The 24,327-nt window shown below is 43.6% G+C and overlaps 1 protein-coding gene across 2 annotated transcripts in view; it reads right to left on the reverse strand.

Moving 5' to 3' along the window:
• The window catches only part of NOL4L (nucleolar protein 4 like), a 412,363-nt gene that overhangs the window by 255,530 nt on the left and 132,506 nt on the right, over nucleotides 1–24,327 (reverse strand). For both annotated transcript variants that reach the window (XM_078651785.1, XM_078651786.1), the window contains exon 2: nucleotides 20,914–21,069. In XM_078651785.1, coding sequence (XP_078507911.1) covers nucleotides 20,914–21,069 — 156 coding nt within the window. The remainder of the gene's footprint in view (nucleotides 1–20,913; nucleotides 21,070–24,327) is intronic.

Below are 24,327 nucleotides of genomic sequence, written 5' to 3' on the forward strand. Positions count from 1 at the left end.
CATATTTAACTTCTCCATCAGAGAGGGGCTGTAGACCCCATTCATTTTTTCCTGAACTTCCGGGGGCCATAAGACTATTCACATGCACATGACTGAGGATAACACATACTCTGAAAAGACAATTTTTGCTTTTTGTTGGCTGCAATTGTATTATTTATCACATTTCAAAAGCACGTCATGTCATGAATGAGACTATGAAGGTCTGTGATTTACCTCTGCATAAGGGCGTCCTTTTGAAGTTGGTTGAGGTGTGTGTAGTACAGAAACATGCTCTAAACATGGTGTAGCAAGCATCACAGTGCCTAAGCATATAGCACTGCGGAGAGTGTGAGGATAGACGCAGCAGTGCATGCCTACTTCTGAATTTATTTGCACCGATCACAACTTGGAAGTTGTGATGGGAACAGGCATGTTTAATTTGCTATCCGTGATTGGCACTGATGGTCAACTCTCCTTATTCGAGCCCGCATTGAGATCCACAGTTTGGCAGATCGGACGGAGAAGGATATTCCACCAGTTTGTCTCTTTGTGAATGGAGAAACAGCCAGTAAAGTAGGCTTTCTGATGGCCAGGGCCCAAGGAGAGTATCTGTACTTACCTACAGCTATATTTATTTACTGTATCCTGCTAAAATTCTTGTTTCTGAAATACGTCACATTTCAAGAGACTCTGCACAACAGAGGGACACATTTAAAATTTTTGGAAGGCAGAGGAAGTTCCGGTGGTGAACAAGTATTCTGTTCCCATCACCAACTGACCATTTGAAAAGGGACCCTTTCCAACTTTCAAACAAACCCAACCAAGGGCGCTACAATACAGACTAAGCCATACACAATCGCTTGCTAAGCATTTTATAGAGTCCATTTTGGGATATTTCTCGAAAAACAGAATTTTTTACAAGACTGCAAACACAAGATGATGGACGGAGTGCTGAAACTTTTCAACCACTCAGCCCCAGACAAGAGAGCTGGGTTAATCCATCATTCTTTTGCCCATCATGCCACCCCAGTCCTTTGTCACCCCAAGTAAGACGGGTATGCCTAGACGTGGGTCTTGTGCTCTCCATGCCACTGGAGTCAATCCAGCCTGGCTGACGAGAGGGGAAACCTCGAAACCGGTCCCAGGATGCTTGTTTCTGGTCCAGGGAGGACCTGACCTTGCAGTTCGGTCTGGACTGTTCCCATGGGGAGCAGGGTCAAGACTGATTTGCAGTTGGCTCGGTTTAAACTGGAAAGGCATGGGGAGCAAAAAAAGATAGATTTAGGTTACATTCTCTGTACCGCGGTGAATGTTTGACATTGTTCAGCATCCTGTTCATCAATTGTTGTCTTTGCATCTTTACAAGACTGAGATAAGAGAAAGTCCTGTCAAGCATCCTCAGGGCACAACACCCTCTTGGCCGACTCTTAACACGCCATTGAGTCCTATTTTCTGAAATGACAAAGAGAGAAGAACATATCCCTACAAAGATACAGCATAACAGCTATTCATATATCTAAGTGAGCCTTTTACACAGTGCTCTGTGTGTGTGTGTGATTGCTCCACAGAGGGTGAACTGGAGAAGCCCATCACCCATCGGTGACTTCAAGACACTCGCTAAAGGTTGTCCATCTGCCACCTCTTGAGAAAGTTATAAGCTTAAGGTGGGAGGGGCATATGGGCTAGGACCGCAGCTTGCACTAGAAACACACTTTAATGCCATCTTCCTGTTGTTTTAAAGTTAAAAAAGACCTTCCTGGCTGAAAACACAGACTACCGTCTGACCACTGTTGTCTACTACTGCCCCTCCAACTATTATATTGTGAGTAAAAGAGCAGTCATCCACCTATGCCCTTTCAAAGTGCATATGACAGACTGGAGCTGACCATGGGCTTCTCTGCACCATTAAAATAAGTATCTCCATGGAAATCAATGTGTTACTTTCAACCAGATGTGTTGCGACGAAGAAGTACTTTTTCTAGTGAAAAAACATGAATGGCTCTGGGAGAGAAGTCAAAGTAAGGTGTGAGAGGCGGGGAGGACGCTGGATATTTTTTTAATATATCGAAGGGACTCATTGAGAGGAACCGTGAGGGATGTGTGAGGGATGTGTGTGGGGAGGGAGAGCATGGTGCCAAATAAGTTTAAATGTATGTGAAGGGCAGAGGGTTGGGCGACCTGTATATGGTTCGGTTGGGTGGCAGGACCCCTTTTTGTATAAACATCATAGGGTTTGGGTGCCCTGAAGAACTTTAGTGAGAGAGGGCCAGGAATTTTGCAGGGTTGTTTATGTGAGTGACATGTCTATTTACAGACACCTGCTTGCCCCCCTGCACAATTAGCCCCTGGAGCTTGGTTGGAGAAGCATGGCCCACAGTGGTGCACATGCGACATAAAACTACAAACAGACAGAGGTGTCAACAAATGCAAGATTCTCATATCTGTGAAGTCAGTCGGTTTCTCTGGATGGAAAAATGCCCCTAAGTGACACCTATCTATGTACAACTCTGTGTACACTAATACCATTTTTATGGAAACCCACAATTCACGGGAAGGATGTAATTCTCATGAAATAAAGGTTTTGAAACAACAGGGGACCATGAAATAAAGCATAGTAATTGGGTTACCAATCTCCATCGCCAAAACGGAGAACGACAAAGAAAAGGTTCACCTGTTTGTTGACAGATGAGTGTCATGAAGTGGAAGCATGATGTTAAAAACACAATTCAAGATCTAACTCCCTTCTCTTCAGCAAGATGTCCCATTAAATAAATCTAAAATTAAAAAAGCGTTGGGCTTCGGATAAAGAAAAACACAGGCTCAGAAAAGACTTAACAGCCTTCACTGGTGAGATCCGCATATGTCAAGGCTGTACACCGCCGCATACTCACGTACATTAAGGCCCATGTCACCAAATATGGTGTCCATGGCAACCCCTAGGAGTTAGTTAGGAGGACATAAATAACTAATATAATTTCCACTGCAAAGCACGGTCAGAAATTAGGCCCCTGTTCCGGCCTACCTGACAACAGCAGCGGACGCAGAGAGCCCAGCGATGGCGCTTTTACAAGAACTAAGAAGCCTGGAGGATGGAGGCACCGACTGGTCTGAGTTACAAGGTTCAAAACAATGTTGGGGCAGCCAAAGTGAGCGGTTTTAAGCACAAAGTGTCCCCTCTTCAGATGTTCAAAGCCTGGACTCCTGGGGTGCATCCCAATGTGGCGTCAACTATATGGCATGATATTATATGATGCTACACTGTGATTGGACCTACAACCCAACCATGTTGCTGCTTTTGCTATTTAAGGGTACAGTGTACTGAGCAATCATTCCTGAAGGTACCTTCGGATCACACTGATTGTTAACATTAAGGGCCTGATTACGAGCTTGGAGGTGTGGGAGCAAACCTGTGTGTGCGCCAGATTACGCCAGATTACGAGGTTCCTTGTGTCTAACTGGCTTTTTAGTGGTCCAACTGCGGTGCCCCTGAAAATAGGCACTGCAATGGGAACACCAAAAATAGTTCCTGCATGGCATGGACTGTAAAGTCCATGCTGTGCAGGAACTGAGATGCATGCACACAGGGGGGGACATGTTGTGGCCCCCTGCATACATCCCCATACACATGGGTAACAGGGGGCCCCCTTTGTTTCAGGACTGCCAGCCTTTTAATGGAGTAAAGACGTCCAGGACAGTGCAGGCGGTCCTGAAACTCGTAATATGCATGGCGGTGCAACAGCAGCACCACCAGCATATTCCCTGAACACCCCGCCAAAGCCAGGGAACGACAGCCTAAATTGAAATTAAGCGGTCGGCCCGCCTCGTTGGCTGGATCGCCACTGTCACGCCACCATGAGTCTAGCGGTCCTCCAGACTCGTAATTAGGCCCCAAGAATCAACAAATATATTAATTGAGAGATATCTCTGTACCACTCAGAAAGAGAAGATCACTTTGACCTCATTAGTGGCATCACCATTCCTTCAGCCATGTCTTACATTCCCATATATAATGAGTGGGCACCAGAGAGAAGGTTATCACATCCTTATTGACACATTTTGAAAAGTGGATGTTGGCGACGGAATACACGATCTCTGTGTTGATAGAAGATCCTTTATTAAAGCAAGATAGCTGATGAAAACAATTCTAGTCTATAATTCCTTACAGTCCACGTCCTTACAACAAAAAACATGTCAATATCATTCATGTGTGCTATCCGCTCAGAAACAACGATGGAACGGCCATGTGACCTACACCTTACAAAGTAGATGCCTCCATAGATCACACAGGCAGACTAGTGTGGTTTAGTAGCTTAAACTCAGTCCAGAATAATGTGCTTCCAGTCACAATATGTGGCATCAACAATGCACACTAGTGGACAAGGACAACAATGACCTTCACACCCAAAGGGCGCAGACCTAAGTGACCATAGATGGAAATTGCACAGAAGTGTATTTTGTAGTTACCAATATCAATCATTAAAAAATGATATTATACAACCAAAAAAGATGATTTCCGAAAAGGGGCTGGTCTAAAATACTTGAATGTTAAAGGCCTAATGGAACTCGCTCAAAGTATAAAGATAAATAAATAGCAGAAGAGTTACACTAAAAACACTGGAAATCTGCTAAGCCAATTCAAGTATATTTAGATACTTCGCTGACTGTCGCTGGAAGGTTCGAATAATGAGACAATATTGTGTTTATTATGGAGGGGGAAAGCAGACATAAAACGGTTGAATGCTGTAAGATTTTTTTTTATTTTTCTAATTAATAATGCTAGGCCTCAGGATCACACTAGAAGGATATACTTAAAAAAACACTATAGTTTCTCTTTTACAAGCTATGGTGAGATTCACTTACCTCAGCAAACACCACTGCTTACAATAGATACACTGTATTCTTTAAGTAAGTGAAAACTGTAACAAACTAGAAGTCAAAAATCTCAGACGGTAAGCTTTAAGTGCCTATGACACAGATCTCCTGACTAAATGCAGACAAATACGTAGAGGCTGGATTGTGGAGTAGCTAACCTTAAGAGTGAGAGGAGCCCCGCCCCCTAGTCACGTGACCCTAGGAGTCCATGCAAAGATCCGAGGAAAAGCATAACAAATTAAGCAGGATCAGCAAAGTATGGTTGCAGCAACAACCGAGAGATATGTATGCTTGAATATTCTTACATGATATTTGAGGGGCTGCAGGGACATGTCTGCTATATGGTCGTGTATGGCCAGTGCACGGTGCCATATGGCTTATAAAGGCTTGTAATTACACAACGACCAAGGATATCAGTTACAAGCAGAGACCCACTCTAGGACTTTTTGATGTGCTGCACGAGAGTTTTGACATTTTTGTTTTTGCAATTTCGGCAAGTCTTCGCTGTGTGCTTTCACACAAAGACAGGAAGTCTCGATTGAAAGCCTCGAGTTTTCTGTAGGCCTAACTCAGTGTGAGCAGATTTCAGGCTATAAATTGTTGGGCGTAGAGAGGCCTCAGGAGCAGCAGCGGTGCCTCCATTGGGGCGTAGGGGCGTAGCCCCACTAAGCCACATGGACGCACCGTCGACAAGCACAGCAGCACACCAAAAATAATACTTGCACACATTTGATTGGAATTTAAATACCCGCAGCGCAGCGCTTCCCGCCGGGAATCCGGGACACACCCGATGAATCCAGACTGCGCAGGGGGGGTGGGGCTGGCTGGTCTGCTGCAGCTTGAGTGACAGTCCACACTCAGCTGCAGCAGGCCAGCAGCAGTATTGCGCATGTGGAATTTTGGGATGCACCTTGCCCGAGCATGCGCGTTATTAGGCTCACTAAAGTTCCCCTTAGAGAGGGACAGTGGGGGTGCTGATTCTTACAGCAGCCGGACGCAGCCACCGGGATTACAAAGGGCGAGTAGTCAGGTTGCCCCCCTAGCCAATCCTGGCGCTGCATGCAGCGCCAGGATTGGCTGGTCCACCGCAGAAGGGGTAGGCAATCCATTATTGGATGCCGCAGGTAGTGACACACTGCCTCAGCCTATGGCCAATCATGCTGTGTGTGTAACTTCATGAGAAGGCATGCAGTGATTGGCCACACAGGAGGACGAGCGCGCTGCTGGTGTGACGTTCCTTCCTAATCTAGGCTCGCCTCCCTCGTCGTGCGCAGGCAGCAGCAGTCAGCAGACCTCCCGCCTCAGTCATGTCACGAGTTGTTGTCATGGCCCACGACCTCGTGGTCAGGCCTGCTCCTCGAGTCGTGTGATTAAAAAAGACAAAAGGTAAGATCTAGCGCTAGTAGCGGTCCGCGGATTCATGAAGTAGCCAAGCTTGAGCTTCAGGAATGTGTGTTAGGAGTAGATGGAGTTGGAGTTCTTTAGGCAGTTGATCTTGGGTTGTTACTTGTTGTAACCGTAAGATTAAGAAAATGCGGCTCCAGGAAATTCCATGCCCAGCCAAGCATCTCAGCCGTGTGGGGTGTGCATGTGGTCTACTCTGGTGGCAGGGAAAGATTTGCTGCAGGTTTGATTGACGTCGTCTGGTCGAGTGTGTCAAAGATGAGTCTGCTCTGTTGCAAAATAAATTGCCTGCGGAGCTAGTTTCCCGCCATAGCAGACAACCCGCTAAGCACAGGCTGAAAGAACCATTTACAGTCGGTTAGCATGCCTAAATAGTCTAACAAAACTCTGCTGACTTTCGCCCGTATTTTGAAGGTAAAAAGCCTCCTCTGAACAAAGGGCTGCAGGAGTTTGTGTTACGCCTCTTCAAAGCAGCAGGTAATCATTTTATGTAGCTAGATAAATGCATGGATAATAAGCATCGCAATTTTTGCTAATATATTTCAGAACTTTTTTTGTAATAAAAGACCCCATTCTTTTTGGTGTTCATGTTGGTGCTGTGTATCAAGTCTTGCAGGAGTGTTACTGTCTTCGCCATCCTAAATTGAAAATTCGACTAATCGCTTGCCTCTTCTTTAGTTGTATTTATATACGCCTTATTTGTGCTTTGATAATGTTTTTTTAAATAATTTCATTGAACCGCTTCTATAAGATGTTATCCCGTGGGTCACTTATTATGCTCTACTTTTCTTCTGCATACGCCGATTTGCAAGGATTCCCGCCATGTCCGTCATTTAACACTAGATCAGATCATGGAGCCATTACCTGGCCTGTCATGCGAGAACTCGAAGCACGTGCCACCTGAGGCATAATAATCCCAAAGAGGTGCTACTACCCCCGTTTAAATTGGCACAAAACTCGGAAGATATTGGTGCGCTGCTTTACACACCAGCACCAGTTCCTTACTTTGCTGACGAATGCAGGCAATGGCAGGCAGCTTTAAGTCGCGGGCGGCTATGCTGGAATTGGAATGGATTACATAGGATGCGGCGGCAGTTTGCTCCATGATTTGTTCTGGCGCCCACTACTATCATTTGGACTGGTGCCTGCGGGAAACCTCTAAACATTTGCCCTTTCCTTTTTCTTGCAGTGATAGTGAAAAGTATTAGCGAGGGAACGATTGATTGATTTTAATTTCTCAGTCAAAGCCGAAGGGAACAAGAGTGCATGTTTTCCCTAGACATTAAGCTTTTCATTTAGAGGTTTACTTTTGAGTAATCAGGAAACTGCAGTGACATTGTATTTCCATAGAAGTAATCTGCAGAAACGACGTTTCACTGATCTTTGCGTTTTTCCACATTAATAAGTATGCAGTTTACATCCACATTTTGCTGGTTCTAATGGGCCTATATTTAATGTGTTATTATGTGGTATAGGGGCCTCCCTATTGTGCTTCTTTCCTCCCTCTCTGCGCTCCGTATTACACTCTCTCATGACCGTTTGCTTCTCCCCTGCCCGCTCTCATTGCTCGCTCCCACTTTTACTTTTCCTCCTCCACTATACATTGCTCTTTTTCCCTACTGGTTTACTTGCCTCCTCCCGGTGCACTCTGTGTTGCATCCCCCCACCCTCGCCTCCCATGTCGCTTGCTACCCTCCCTGTGCCTTTCTGTTGCTTCTCCCAACTCCGCCTTGATTGCGCCCTGCCCTCTGAGTTACTTCCACCACCACCTCCACGTTCCATGTTTCTCTCTCAGTCTCTCCCCATTAGATTGCTTCCATTGCCGCACCTTTCCGTGTTGGTTCTCCCCACCCACGACTCCCATTACGTTTCCCTCGCGCCCTCCTGATGCTTCCCCTACCTCCAGCCACTACGATTGTGCCACACCCCTCCTATTACTTTCACCCCCCCATGCTACATGTTACTCTCGCCTTTCTCTCAGTTAGGGTGCTTCTCTCCCGCGCCCTCTGTGTTGCTTCCTTCCCTCCGCGCCTCCCATTACGCTGATCATACAACTGTGGAAATTGTGTTGCGTTTTATTTTGCCATGTTTTTATTCATGTATGGTGGGACTCTGAGGCGCATGCCAGTTTGAGTGGCGGTTCCTTTGTTGAATGCATTTGTTAATTTTTTCCTGATGAAAAGTGTTTGTATTCTAGGTATGCTTAGTGAGTGATTCAAAGCAGCTTCTAACCAATATAAGACAGGGGAGATGTGGGTGTGTGACTTGGCAGACACATAACGTCACAGACTGTTGTGTTGTGTAAATCAAGTCTCCTGTTCAACGATCACATACAGGAATTTTGGGGGTATATCACAACTGGTATGAATGAGCCAGGAACAGGCCGTCTGGACATTCGGGGTTACTGATTTAGTTTTAGGCAATGGCGTTTGAGTAGCTAACATGAAGAAATCACTATGGCTACCTCAGGGATTCAAATGGAAAGTTTGTGGGCTGTTTCCTGTTATACAGTACAGAGGTGAACTCAGTGTGAATTTCATGAAGGGGTTGAGATGGCGTGGTCTAGGGAGAAGCAGTAGGTTAATTTTAATTTTCATGTCAGCAATTTTCTACGCCTTGCCGTCTTCTGGGTTACTGTGTTACACGCACCCTGTTCCTGGAAGCCTGGCATCAGCCTCACATCCTGTCCTGTCGGAACCTAAATATACTTAAACATTAGTATGTTAATGTTAAAGCACTTTAATCTGACTAAAGAGCGCACAATGGCTGCCACAGTGCCACCATATTTTTGTGGACCCCGCTGCTTCCATCTTTCCCTTAGCCTGTAAGACTACACTGCTTCAGAGTTGGCCTTGCTACAATATTTATGGTTTTGCGGTTTTACTAGTGGGATGTGCTCACTTTTGGGGTACATCTAAGATGTAAACAAAGACGGACTGTAAAAACTGGCTGCAAGTACTTAGGCCTCAAACAGCCTGACAGCAAGCTCCCTGCAGGAACACAATCTGCATGAGTGTGTGTGTTTGTGTTTGTGTGTGTGAGTGTGTGTGTCTGTGTGTGTATGCTAGATCCTTTATTTGCCTTTTCGAAAGAATAGGTATGTGTGGTAGCGAGCTGGCACCTCATGTAGTGACTGTGGAGAGTGGAATCTATCTAGATATGTGTGTGTGAGCGTGTGTGTGTGTGGGGGGGGTGTCTGTGTGAGTGTGTGTGTGGATTGATGTGTGGGTGTGTGTGTGAGTCTGTATGTGAAAGCGTGTCTCTGTGTGTGGGCGTGTGTTTGTAATGTAATAACTGCACTTTCACAATTGCTTTATTAACCTTCCTGCTTTCTCAAATTTGCTTGAAAATGCATGATTTTTCTTCTCTTTTTTCAAAATTTTCCGAACCCCCCTTATGGGCAGAAAGGCACAAAAAACTAGTGGGACAGAGGGCAGAAAGGCACAAAAACGAGTGGGACAGAGGGCAGAAGGGCACAAAAACGAGTGGAACAGGGGGCAGAAAGGTACAAAAACGAGTGGGACAGAGGGCTTTGTAAAGGCTGTCTCCCAACTGCAGTGCAACTTCTTCTACTCTTAGAGCTGAGATTTTCATGCAAGTCTTATAGTCTGAATTCAGCAGCGTAACAGGACGGAATGTATGAAGCTCTGTGGTTATACTGTATAAGCAGCTACCTATGTTATGCCATCTATTAATGTAATAACTGCACTTTCACAATTGCTTTATTAACCTTCCTGCTTTCACAAATTTGCTTGGAAAATGCACGATTTTTCTTCTCTTTTTCAAAATTTTCTTGGGGGGGGGTTATCCCCCCAAACCCCACTAAGGGGTTCGTGCTCGCTCGATGCGCTCGCTCGCTATGGTGCTATATGCAAGTCACTTTGCGCCGCCTCACCACTTTCAAATGTCACCACCCTCCTTGTGCAAATCGGTGATACCTGAAGTAGTCCTGGATTAGCCTCCTTGAGAATAACTTGTGTGCCTTTGGCCACCAAGAATGTAATAAGGTGTTGTTAGCAAACGTGCATATATCCAGTTCATTGTTAGTGGGTACAAGTGAACGGTCTCAGAAAACACAAAGGCTGCCTTATCCCATGGAGGTTTCTTCAGTTAAGTGAGAGGGGACATCTTTAACCACAGACCGTTCACTCTTTTGTTTTATTCCAAGATTAGGAAGGTGCTGGGACGGGTCCCTATCAGGCCCTCCATTTCAGTCCTCACCCTCAGGATGAAAAAAATAAATCTTAAATCTGCAGCAGTACCACCCTTTGCTGCTTTTGATGTAACTTCAGTAACTTCAAAGACGCTCATTATAGTCCTTTCACAGTCTCACAATTTCAGAAATAAAGCATTTTTAATATGCTATACTACGAAACAATGGTTGTTGCTTATTTATGTTATGCAACTAACAACCATGGACAAAGCCAATAGTACTGTCTTGTAAGTGTAATGTTACTTGCTGTGGTATATATCTGGGTGTAATGCGGGAAGTAGCAAAATACCAGTTGGCCTGCACACTAAAATAAGCATAGATTTTCAGCTTATGTGCTTTTAAGCCACGCCCTTAATTAAATCGGCCGCGCCTCTTTGACGACCCCCCAGTTGTTTTTTTATCCCACTTAAAGCGCTGAGTTCAGGAGAAGTAGCGTGTGTGCTCGGTGACTTCTTCTGCACCCTTCAGCGGCCAGGTAACCTGCTTTTCCAGTGGGATGGCCAGCGCGATAACCAGTACTGTAAATCACGAAAATACCGATAAATCGAATTCTATTTTATCCCACCTCAAAACGAAGGAAGGTAAACTCCGAAGTGTATAAAAAAAATCCATAAGGGGTGCGTACTCCTTCAAAGATAACATGGGGTTGAAATTTACAGTCAACGCGTTCTATAATTGTGTATTGTTTCTACGAAACATATATGGATTGAGCCTTTCTGAAAAAGCCTGCTTCATTATTCTTTTCCTGAGAAGGACATCGGAAAGAGATCCACAGATACACTCGAGGATGCTAATATGGAGAGGTTGTGTGGTCACTTTCAGCACCCAGACCAGAAAATAGTTCCAGCGCGCATGCTGGAGTGGGAATGCCCCGCGTTTCCACCGGATGGCAGTATAACATCACTTTTACGGTGTGTCTGAGCCCAAGCTACCATTCGACAGGGCCGATCTATATTCAGAGGTGGTGCTAAGGAGAACTCGATGCACACAACTCAAACTCATTGGTGTATACAAAATGTTCACAATTCACCCCTGATAGGCTGATTGGGTTGGCAAGTTTTATTTACCGTACGTACGGAAAATCACATACAGGAACGTGACGCGAACCGTGCTTTTAGTGCCTAGTTTGTAAAAGAAAATAGGGCCTATTCACAAACTGCGTATTGTAGTACTTTTGTAGTACTACAATAGTAGTGCAAACATACTACAAAATGTTACAAACGTATGTGTGAAGGTGGCACCTACACCACTCCTATCTCTTTCTGTGCTGACATCTCCGACCCCAACTCCTTAGTCTCTGCACACATTTGTTTAAGTAATAAATGTGGGAGGGACAGATGGAAGGGGCTGGTAAATCCGCAATATTTACGACCAAAGGGGGGAACATTATGGAGGAATTTAGGAAGGGTAAGGGAGGGGTTTAGGAAAGGATGGACACCCACCCCCAAAAGAGTAAGCCCATTCCTATTAACAAGCTGCAATTTTAAAGTTACTACTGGCAAAAAGCGACTCAAAATAGTAGCAAATTACTCCAGCTCAAAGCGGATGTAAGTCCAATACCACACATGGTTACAGGCATTGCAACACCCTTACCACAGAACATACGGAGGTAGGGATTTACAATAATACCTTATATGAAATTATGTTAACTTAAATTAAATTGATAAAATAGTTAAAGGTTTAAATTAATTTAATTTAACATTAAAAACCTAAAAATAAAACATTAACTGTAAAACAAACTTTTTAAAATTAAAAATGAACGTGAGAATAAATTGTAATAAAATATAATTAAAATACTTTTATTCATTCTATTAATCACTTTTAATAACTATTAATGCATAATAAAAATACTGTAGGTGGAGATTCATTTTTAATTTAACCTTCAGAAAAATAATGTTAATTTAATATATTTACATGAAACATTTTAGTTAAAATTAAGTTAATAATGCTGTAGCACTTCTTTTCTTTTGTACTATAAAGATATAAAATCACTTTACACTATAGTAAAGTAAAGGGAAAAGTAATAACGTTTATGTAACTTGAAAAAAGTAGCAAATAGTATTTTTATGTTAAATATTAATGTAATGAGGTTATTCATAATTAGGATAATGGTGCTATACCATTTCCTTTTTTGTTCAACATTTAAAATAAATACATTAATATTTAACATAAAAATATGTTACTATCTTTTTAAGTTAAAGAAACTTTTTTTATTTTCCATATACTTCACCATTGAGAGTTTTTTTTATAAAGTAGACCTTAAGAAAAGAAATGCTATAGCACTAACTTAATTTTCAATAAATTCCAGGATTTAAATATATTGAATTAAATGAAAATATTGTTTCTGAAATTTAAATAAAAAAACAAATTCCCACCTAAAGTAAAAAAATAATTGTAATCATGTACTAAAAATATTCAATGTGGTGCATAGTATTAATACAAGTAATGTATTCATATTTAAACAATTGTTACATTTTATAATCAAATAGTATATGTTTTATTTTATTAAAATAACATTATTTCCTATCGGGTTGTCGTTCCAATCCCTAACTCCACGTTATTTTCTATTGGAGGTTACTACAGTACTGGTGGTTCGCCACGTTTAGTGCTGGGCTTACTACTTTTTCTTTTTGGCAGTAGTGACGTATATACAAGGGGTGGAGTGGTGTAAGCCTGCACTTTTCAGTAACATTGCACTTGTATTTTATAAACAGCCAAAAGTGGTAAAGTTACTCAAAATTGTAAGAGTAAACATACACATGTAAATAACTCACAAATATAAGTTACTTTTGCAAATGGCACTGTAAGTTCTAAAGTTTTTCTCAGAATTCCATCGGCGCTGTGGCGGTATGTCAGGGTTGTTGAATAAAAAGGCTGTCCAGTCTTAATTTCATCACATGCTACCTACATCATCCACCACCAAACTTTCCCTGCATCTTCATCTCACTTTTGCAGTATCTATTTTAACCTTGATTTCTCTCCTTATCGCTGTTTTTCTTTCTTTCTTTTCCTATTTTCTTCTCGGTTGCCTGCTTTTCTCTCTTTTGTTACTAGTCAAAGTATGATGATAAAAAATAAGTCCTAGCCCCAAAGAAGACTGCTGATAGACTCCACGGGCACCCAACAGCTCAAATTAAGCACAGGGTGCGTGCTGCAGGTAAGACTGAAATATTTATCTATTGCTAAAACTGCATAAATGTCTGAAATATGCACAAAGCCACTTGCTCCACCCATTTCAGTGGAATGACACTCTTTCCCTTCATAGGAGTCTTACTTCAAAACAGACAATGCAGCCCTGGCAGAAGGGCAGTGTCTCAAGCAGCATCCAGCGAACTCCAGCCGAATGATAAACACCTGGTCTCAGCTCACTACTCAGACCACCCAAAACCATCGTGTCATCCATCCACTCCGGGCGCCCATCGAGCCCTGCCCCACCATCTCTTCAACCTCGGAGGCAACCTAATCAGCACAGAGCTCACCAGCATCCTCAACACCCCCATCTCCACAGCAGCCTTCCCATACGGATGGAAACATGCAGAGGTCAGACCCCTCCTAAAAAAAGCCCTCAGCCGAACCAAGCTACTTTAAAAATTACTGATCGATCTCCCTGCTCCCCTACCCAGCCTAAGTACTCCAGAAAGCCATCAACCAACAGCTCACCGAATACCTGGAACAAAACCACCTACTCGATGCCTCACAATCAAGATTCCGTGCCAACCACAGCACTGAGACTCTGCTGAATGTCGCCACAGACAACATAAGAACTCTCATCACCACAGAGAAACAATGGCCCTGATCCTCCTTCACCTCTCTATTACGTTCAACACCTTTTCCCACCACATCCTCATCAACAGACTCCACAAAGTCGGCATACAGCAAAACGCCCTAAAGTGGATTGCTTTCTTCCTTTCAGTATGCACACAGCGCATCTGACTACCTCCCTTCACATCTGTCCCCAAGAACACCATATGTGGAGTACCCTTAGGATATTTCCTCAGTCGCACACCGTTTATCATTAACATGATCCCCCTCACGGATGTCGTCAAATTCCACAGACTCGACATAATAGCCTAAGCTGACAACATTCAACTCATTCTCTCGCTCACCAAGGACCCCTCCAACTGCAAAACCAACTTCTGCAACGCCCTGACCGACATAGCCAAATGGATGAGAGACAGCTGCCTCAAACTCAACACTGACAAAACAAAAGTACTGATCTTCGGGAAGAGCACCTCCGCATGGGACCACAGCTGGTGGCCAGCATAACTTGAACCAACACCCAAAGTGACAGACCATACATGTAACCTTGGCATCATTCTCAACAGCCAACTGACCATGAAATAATAAGTCAACGCAGTCGCCTCATCTTCCACACCCTTCACATGCTACGCAGAATCTTCAGGTGGAGCCCAATCAAGACCAGGAAGACAGTCAAGCAGGCCTTCGTCACCAGCCGCCTCGACTACCGCATCGTTCTTTATGCCAGAATTTCTACCCAGCTCCTCAAAAAACTCCAGACCATACAGAACACCGCAGCTAGACTCATCCTCGACCTCCTCAAATGAACCCGCATTACCCCTCATTTCAGACACCTTCACTTGCTCCTCATTCAGAAAAGATGCAAGTTCAAGAGCCTCAAGCAAGCATACAAAGCTCTACAAAACCAAGGACCATCCTACATGAACCATTGACTGAACTTCTGCCTACCCGCAAAAACCCTGCATTCTGCCTCACTCACATTCGCACACCCCCTGCATCCATTGCAGCAGAGGCCACTCCTTCTCCTATATCGCTGCTAACACCTGTAATGACCTGCCACATCACCTCTGTATAGCACCCTCTCTGGCGAACTTCAGAAAGAAACTCAAGACCTGGCTTTTCGACTGGGACACTGCACCCTCAGCACCCAGATTCCCCTAGGGGTGACAGTGCTGCGCTATACAAATGCTGACTGATTGATAGTGATCCATCATGGTTCCATCTGAGAAGGGTGGACTCTGTACCCCACCACGAACCTAGCAGTGCTTCGGGCCCCTGCCTAATGTGGCCACTGCTGACGATATGGTTCATGTGTATGCACTGCATACGTTTTTAGAAGTATTGTAACAACGCTACACAATTAGATGGGTAGTTGTACCATCAATGATACTTTGGGGGCAGTTACTTGTAAATGTTACAATGTGTTGATTGCTCAGTATTTTCTTTTTAAAGCTATGACCTCCATGGATCATAGTTCTTCATTAAACTTTGATTGTTACCATTCCTACATTGTGACTTATGGGTCCGAGCTTTATTTTGTTAAGTGCTTGCTTTGCTCAAAGCACTCACTGTTCGATGTGTTGGATTCGTAATGAATGTTTGCCTGAAAACGCAATGTTCTGAAGACTAGACATTTCCTTCAGTGAGTTATGTCTTTTCCTTACTGCTTCTCACTAGAGGTCAAAAACAAGGATACCGGCTGGCTCCAAGCCAGGCTGGAACAGAGCTTCAATGGCTACCAGCCTGGCATGATCAGTTTCTCCTTCAAAATGCAACATCTAAGGTTCCAAAAAATTTGAAGTAAATGTTGAGCATTTTATGGCTCAGTCTCAGCTATTAAGCCATTGTCTAATAAGGTATTGAACTTGGGTGTGAGTTTCTTGCAGTGATACAAAAGGTGGCTAAAAGACCATATTCATCATTTATTCTGAAATTACCTTGAGTCGTGATAGAGATGCCCTCAAACCTCTGAGGCTTTTGAGGCAATAGCATGCTACTCAACCGTCACTTAAGGAAATCATTAAGTAAGCTAGGACACTGAAAATTTCAGGTGCGCTAAACATTCTCTCTGACCTAAATCTATCTCCAGACTTCAGCCAGTGCACAATACATCAGGATAGACCACACCGAAGAAGTTGTTTTGTAAGATATCCGATCAAGTCTTTCAGACCCATGTGATTTGAAGCAGCCTCTGGGATGCAAGCCGCAATTGTCCTCACTAAAGGAAATACCTCTGAACTTCAACCTTAACACTTTCATTAAATGATGCTTAGAAAATTAAATATAGTATTGCAAAGACAGATTCTGCAGCTCCCACAGTCCCTGTATAGACATGCTGGCTCACTGCATATAACCCTACTGATTTGGTGCTTCTACAATAGGACCTTGGTATGGATATCTGCTGTAGGTTCATCGATATCAGGGCATTACTCACACTTTCTGCATAATTCTGATCAGCCTAAAAAATGAGTTTCCACTAAGTTTTGCCCCTATAATGTCAAAAAGTCTACATACGACTGTACCCCCAGTGTCCTTCTGTTTTCGTTTGGTCATGGACAGTATGCCACTTCAGTTGCAAAGAATGTGATTGGTAGGCATGCATGAAACTCTGTAGAGGACACACACACTGAAGAAGTTTTTACTTTCAAATAAGGGATCCTTTATAGATCCAGATATACAGAATAGAGTATCAAAGTGTACAAACTGAAATGAGGAGAAAAACCTAGGAAACGAGGCTTCACCTAAAAGATCCTTCCTGGAATGAGAGACCAATGTAAGCATCTGGGTTAGAGTTATAAAAAAAGCAGAAATTAACAAATACAATATTAACCAATTTGAGTCCCTTCCAGATTACAATGAGAAAGAAAGTATTCAAGAGTAAGAAAGGTGCTGCTTTTACGCCTAGTAATGAGAATTAAAATGATCCAAGAGGAGGCAGTTGGCATGTTGCTAAGACCATTTCATATATTTATCAATTAGAGATAAATTGCTTTGGATTAACAATATAGTCTGATTCAAGGTCAACAAACAACAAGGATTTAACAGTCCACTTTTAGTGCCATGGCCATATCTGACTATTACTGCAATGTCCTTTAATGTTAATTGAATGCAAAACCGCTCCAGGATTAAGAAATAAAACAGTGAAGGAAACTGTCTGGTTGAAGTGAAAATGTGAAACTACTTTCAGTAGAAAAGCCATGAGTATCCAACCCATCAAAAGCCAAACCTTTAATTGAATTTCACTAACTAGTTTAGCAAAATTATTAACAACTGAAACTAATTTCCAAGCTAAACACATTTGATCAGATCTGTGCATGATGGAAATAGAAGACCCTGTTAATTTCCTTAAAATAAGGCTCAGCTCCTGAATAAGTGCTGGGCAGTCTAAGTGAAAGATATTATTTCTCCAATTCGTCAAGGAAATTTTGTATAGACAAAACTTTAAATCTGAAGGGCTGACCGTGCCTCGGTTGAAACCCATTCTCTTTGTTTACTTTAGGGCCAATGGCATCCTGGCTACACCAGAGGGGACCTCCTATCTCTCTTGCAGGTTGGTCTGTTGAGCAAGAGACATGATCCAACCTTGAGTAAGGGGGATTATGTCCGCCCGGAAAAAGTTGAACTTCTGAATCATACCTGTTTTCAGAGAAAGAGCAGAAAACACAAGACAGTCGATCCAGCCATTAAAAAAGCACTTTTCAAAAGCATTTTATGTGTATACCTGACAGGAAGCTTTGGCGTTACGTAGGTTCTGTTTTAGTGGAAAGATATTAGGTGTGTTTATGTAGCCCTTGGTTCTCTTTAGTCATTTGTTAGTGGTTGGAGACACCAGGCAAGGTGCAGCTCTCTGACCCAACAGGTGAGCTCAGAGGCTATACAACTGGTGGTTCCCTACCAATAACACCATTGCTGTGTGGCATGAAAATTACTGTGAAGGGCTTCCTGATGTCACAGGACCCCCTGACATTGTGATGCTTCCAAAACTGCGCAATATTCCTATATTGAGTATTTTGATACTGAGGGCCTCTGAAGGCCAAGGAACCTCTTGACGTACCTTTGACACTGCAAATGGGAGCGCAATAAATCACCTCGATCGGGCAAAGGAGAGCTCATCTTGAAGGAGTGTTGGTTGTGGATACAGTATAACCTACAGCAACAGATTTTTCTAACCCGGATTCGGTCAGTGAAGGTTAGGTCTTCTTGCTTCTGCCTTATGATTGGCCAATGTTACAATGTTAGTCTTTTCTGATAAGCATTTCCACAGGAATGTGACCTGGAATTGTACCCAAGAAGCTTCTGTAAGCCACCTAGGTGCCTTTCATAGAATCCTGTATGACATTGTACTGCTATGAAGGATCTCTTAACCAAAATGGTCATCTCCTTTCATAGATGCTTCCAAAAGTGTCACATAAAAAACAAACATTGTGCTGCTTTTTGGGGAGTTAAAAAGTCAAGAGAAAACCGGTAATCAAGAAGACTTTCAAATACAATCCTTTTAAAAAAGGGTTTTAATCTCAACTCGGAAAAAAAATCTGTCAACCAGAATAAATAGATGCCTGAAACAAAGGTCATAAAGTTGGAAAATTGAGAACCATACAAAAGTCCAACAGAGGCAAAAAAGACAGCCTGTGATAGAAAATCAAGGCTAGAGGGAAAGCAAAGTGTTTAGGGATCACATAACAATGAGCACAAGCTGTAAAGTTATTTACCTCTTATAACAATTCTCCAGTTTGGGCTTATTCTTAGATTTATTTGCAAGCATCTCAGCCACCTTTCTTTGAATGGACGTTACTCCTGTCCTTTCACTACTCCAAAGTTAAACGTATTACGTCATTGGGGAAGGAGGTTTGTAATACCCTTCTGATGCCATAGGTTTTTTTTATAGTTCCTTGCCTCCGCCACAGTGGTTTGCTCAAAAGGTTTTGAAGTTAGAAGTGCTCCTGAAAACTTTTACTGAAAATGTAACTCAATTAAAAATGCTAAATCTAGGTAAAGGAACTATCGTCACAGAGAAAGAACTTCAAATTTCCCATGAACGTATATATTCGAGCTACAAGTGAACTATTGGAAAACGTTTGGGCGTGAAGCGCATCAGAGGCTTCACAAGAACTTTTGATATCTGCGATGACTCTTGCACGGTCACTAAATGCTGCAACCTCAAAGCAACATGCTACCACCATGAAGCACAAGGCCACCCAAAAGTACTTAATTGGTAACTTCGCACCTGAAAGTTGTAGTGGCAAAATAAATAGGAATATTAAGAGGACAAATGTCCCCCCTCGCCCCCCCCCCCCAATCATTTCCCTTGTCCTACATGCCTCTGCCAGGGCATTTTGAGGCCAAGAGGTATAAAACATTGCACATTTACCCACATCTTCATTCAATCATTCATCGTTAAATAAATTGCCCACAGGCAGGCATGTGATTAGAAACCTTTTGTAGGACAGTGAAGAAACATTTTAAACATGCTGGCAGGTAGCATTGTACTTCAAAAGGCAGGACAAAGGATGTCTGGGGGCATCAGATTCTGGAGAGAAGGCGGTATTTGACATTTACAAGAGACCCAGTATAAAGACTTTAAAGATTGTGTGTATTTGTATAAGGGCACTGCGGATAGGCCCTCCTTTCTCCCAACCAATCACCATGCCCCAGGATATGACATGATAATCAAGGGTCTTATGAATGATAATGCAGGACCCTCTACCAACCAATGGCCATGCTCCAGGATGTGACGAGCCAATGCCAGGCCTTCTCACAATAAATTACTATGTGCCAAGATAGGAGGTGCTAATGCTAGGTATTTTCTGACCATGCTCCAGGATTTGATATAACAATGCGGTGCCCTCTCCCAGCCAATACCATGCCCCAGGATATGATATAATAATGAAGCCCTCTCCCAGTCAATGACCGTGCTCCAGGATATGACAAGAAAATCTACTATCGTCTCACATCCAGTATATATGACCCAGGAAATGTCAGGGTAATATTTGGCATTGTCTAACCATGCTCCAGAATATGATATAATAATGCTGGTCCCTCAACCAGCCAATCAATGACTGTGGTGCAGGGTATGACATACCAATGTAAGACCCTCTCTCAGCCAATTACAATGAACCAGGAAATGACAGGATAATATTTGGCATTGTCTGACCATGCTCCAGAGTATGATATAATAATACCGGTCCCTCTTCCAGCCAATCAATGACTGTGCTGCAGGATATGACATGACAATATAAGGCCCTCTCTCAGCCAATTACAATGAACCAGGAAATGACAGGATAATATTTGGCATTGTCTGACCATGCTCCAGAGTATGATATAATAATGCCGGTCCCTCTGCCGGCCAATCAATGACTGTGCTGCAGGATATGACATGACAATATAAGGCCCTCTCTCAGCCAATTACAATGAACCAGGAAATGACAGGATATTATTTGGCATTATCTCACCATGCTGCAGAGTATGATATAATAATGCCGGTCCCTCTGCCAGCCAATGGCTGTGCTGCAGGATATGACATGACAATATAAGGCCCTCTCTCAGCCAATTACAATCAACCAGGGTGTGACATGATAATGATTGACGTCCTGAGCATGCTCCTGGATAGGCAGTGATAATGCAGGAACCTCTTTCAGTCAATGACCATTCTCCATGATACATGACGTGATATTACAGGGCATACTCACCGCTCGGTAGGTTTTCTTCTGCCCGGCATGTTTTGGCGCTTTTCCAGGTTCCACCGAGGTCTCCACATGCATGGAATAGATGATGTCGAAGAAATCTTCCACCACAGCGACCCGCTTGAGAGAAACCCCCTCGGGCTCTGACAGTCCATCTGCCCCCTGAAACAGAGAAGACAAGGCGTGTTAGTGCTGGCGGTGGGAGACAGGGTGATGACACGGGCCTGAGGCGTGTTGGAGGGGGTGAGGGAAGCACGGGCTTCGTTCCCAGCTAGGCCTGAAGAGAGAGTTACAGGAGGGAGGGCCATGGCAGGCCCAGTGCTGCAGCAGTGACGTCACCTCACAAGCCCCAGCACCTTAAAACATCCAGGGGCCGATGTGCAGAAGGAAAGACATATGTGCAAAGTACACTTTTCACCAGTAAGGTTGACACATCTTTTGACTGGGCGAATGTGGCTCGTGTTTAAAATATGCATGTTGTGAACGTATGAGCGTGTCTGGATGACAATTATACACATAGCCAAGTCCTCTATGCAAGCACTACTACACATTTCAAGCGTCATGGGAATTGTAATTTAAAAAACATATTAAAGCCTGTAGTTTAGTGGAACACATGTATTGTATGCATGTGCCCCCCTTTCTTGACTTACCCTCTTAAAACAGCAAAGACTGCTCTATCTTCGCACACTTTGTGCACCCGTGAGGCATGCCGGGATAGGTGTGGTAGGTGCATTACATAGGCACAGCCCTCACTGTACATGTGTGTATGTTGGCTGTATTCGGGTTTATTTATTGCAAATACTTCGTACATCGGTACCCCGGAGCGCAGTGAGACACTGGGGAAATGTAACATGTCGCGTCATAGCCTTGTCACATCCTGGACACTTCACTCTCAGTGTGAGGGATGTGTTATCTCCGGGTCCAGAGGTTTCCTCGGTAACGCAGAGAATGGGACGAAAAGCATACAAGCACTGAGTGACTTGTGCAACTCCTTGACAGCACTGCATTTCTGTCCGGCTATGTACCAGCACAATCAGATTTACAATGTATTGTAATAATACTTTTAATAACATTCTGTTTTGTACTATAGCATTTGTGTAGCGCCCACTGTCCCTTTGTGTGACACTGAAGCGCTTCTCCACATTGATGTGTGGTTGGAAAGTGCAGGCGTTTTTACTTTGAGCCTCAACGTGCTTGTGACATAGACTTATAGTTTTATATTAATTGATATATCAGGTGTTACTGTTACCCTGTCCAATGGGGCACCTTTTATCCCCCTCAGAATGAGAAAAAGCAGATTTTGCCATGCTCAGATACAAAACTGTTGACGGTAGGGTTAAAGACGATTTCTGCAGCAGGTGCATTAGCCTACTAGACTATATTTGCCGCTATTTTACCAGTCTCGAGGACGCTGGAGAATTAGGGTGTCCAACATGAGGAGGTCACCTTGTCTATTAGTATAGTTCTGGACACGAAATGCAAACACATGGCAACGCTGGCTGTCGTGGCTAGTGCAGGCCAGTGACCTGTGACTCTGTGAGGTCATCGGTGTTCTACGTCGCCATTTTGTGGGTGTCAGTGGGAAGGGCCTCAGAGTGCACCAGGTCACAGAGACGCTGATGATTACATTTCGCTCCTGGCGGCTGTACCCAGGCACCTGTCCTCGTCGGTAACCTGTAGCTTAAGGAATGTACTTGAGTGCCCTCCGGCTCCACCCACACACTTTATTTCGTCCCTGTATTCAGAGAGACAAGCCCCCTCCCCCGTGCTCAACACCCGCCCTAACTAGACCACAAGCAGAAACATGTTGTGGGCAGAGTTGCTGTAACAAAAGGTCAGGTGACTCATCTGACAGCGTGAGGGTGAAAGTGGAGTCCAAGCCCAGGGGAGGCAGCGCCCACGGGGAGCAGGGGAGCAGGGGAGCACGGGAGGTGAGTGAGATCTGACAGGCCGCCAGTCAGAAGAGGGAGCTAGGGGGTCAGTGACGTCAGAGCGGGGACAACACGCTGAATGGAGGGAACCACTAGGAATCCGGGGGAGCAACACAGGCTACAAGGAGGGGTCTGACAGGCCTTGAAAGAGGTGTGGGTTCTAGATGGGGGAATGGGGGGTCTCTTTACCCACTGATGAGAGAGCAGGTAGCTTACAGTAAACTTTAGGGTATATTGAGAGCAGGATCCAATCTAAAGTGAAGACACTGAAGTTCTCTTGGACTCCTTTTAGGATTTATTCATTATGATAATTCGTGGCTGGGAAACTCCCTCACCAGACACCACAATCCTCTTGAATGTGAACATTCTCTAAAGAACTCAATGGATTCTGCCATTCTACTAAAGCAGAACAAGTGTAAGAGCCTTAAGGGGGTGTTGTGTATGAATCACGCATAAGTAGAAGAAGTTTTCCAGGATTTATTTCCACAGGTGAGATTTACATAGATAAAATGGAATACACAACAGGGGGGATACTTACTAAGGAACTTATAGAAACCTATACAACAATCCCACCTGCTACACATCATCCCCTCTCTTTGAAATAAAAAACAATCAACAAATTAAGAACACAAAACAAAACTACAAACATAAAAACCTCCCAGCTTATTGATATACTGGGTGGCGATTCCCCAAAAAATGGATTCTGAACAAACATACTTTTAAACTTTTCTTGGAGTTTTACTTTTTCTTCCAAAAGCACAGGAGCTTTTCAGGCTCACTCCTACACCTTTAGGATTAGGAGAAGCACTGCTAAGCTTGGAAGAAAACCAAAGCTCATTACCCCTTAGTCTTCTATCCCCATTTGTTCCATATTCAAGGAATTCTTGCACACAGCCTGCTCTCGTTCACTCAGCCACCTATACCTCAACATACCTCCCCTGAAGCCCTTCGCCAAGGATATTGTTGTCTTTCCTCACCAAGGCGAATCTTTATATGTGCCACACCATTCATCTGATAATCACACCACGTTCCTAAGTATCTGCACATCTTTCTTGTGCTCGCTAAACATACTTCCCCCTTTATGCTTGACACGTGACAACTGACCTACATTCACATTCTTTACTTCCTGCTTATCATTATAATAACTCTTCTACGTTCTTTTTAACTCCTCTGTGTGTGTTCTTGCTTTCAAAGAATGCCACCATTCTATTAAGGTAGAACAACTGTGACAAACTTAAGGGATAACATGTGCTACTTGCCGCAAAGTTCTTCAGGGCTTCGTCGGAAGGAGTAAGCGCCTTATAAATACAATTTACAATAGTGAGAGACAAAGAGTAACATACACAGTAAGCTACTTATCTACAAACAGCATCGGAAGGGAGGTGAGATCTATCATGACTCCGAACAGGTAAGACATTTAGGGATTACAATATCCGATGACACAAGAGTGGGGCCGCACAATGAATGATGGGGTTCACAGAGACCCGAT

Source organism: Lissotriton helveticus, chromosome 7, assembly GCF_964261635.1.
Source record: "Lissotriton helveticus chromosome 7, aLisHel1.1, whole genome shotgun sequence".
In the NCBI taxonomy this organism is placed as follows: domain Eukaryota; kingdom Metazoa; phylum Chordata; class Amphibia; order Caudata; family Salamandridae; genus Lissotriton; species Lissotriton helveticus.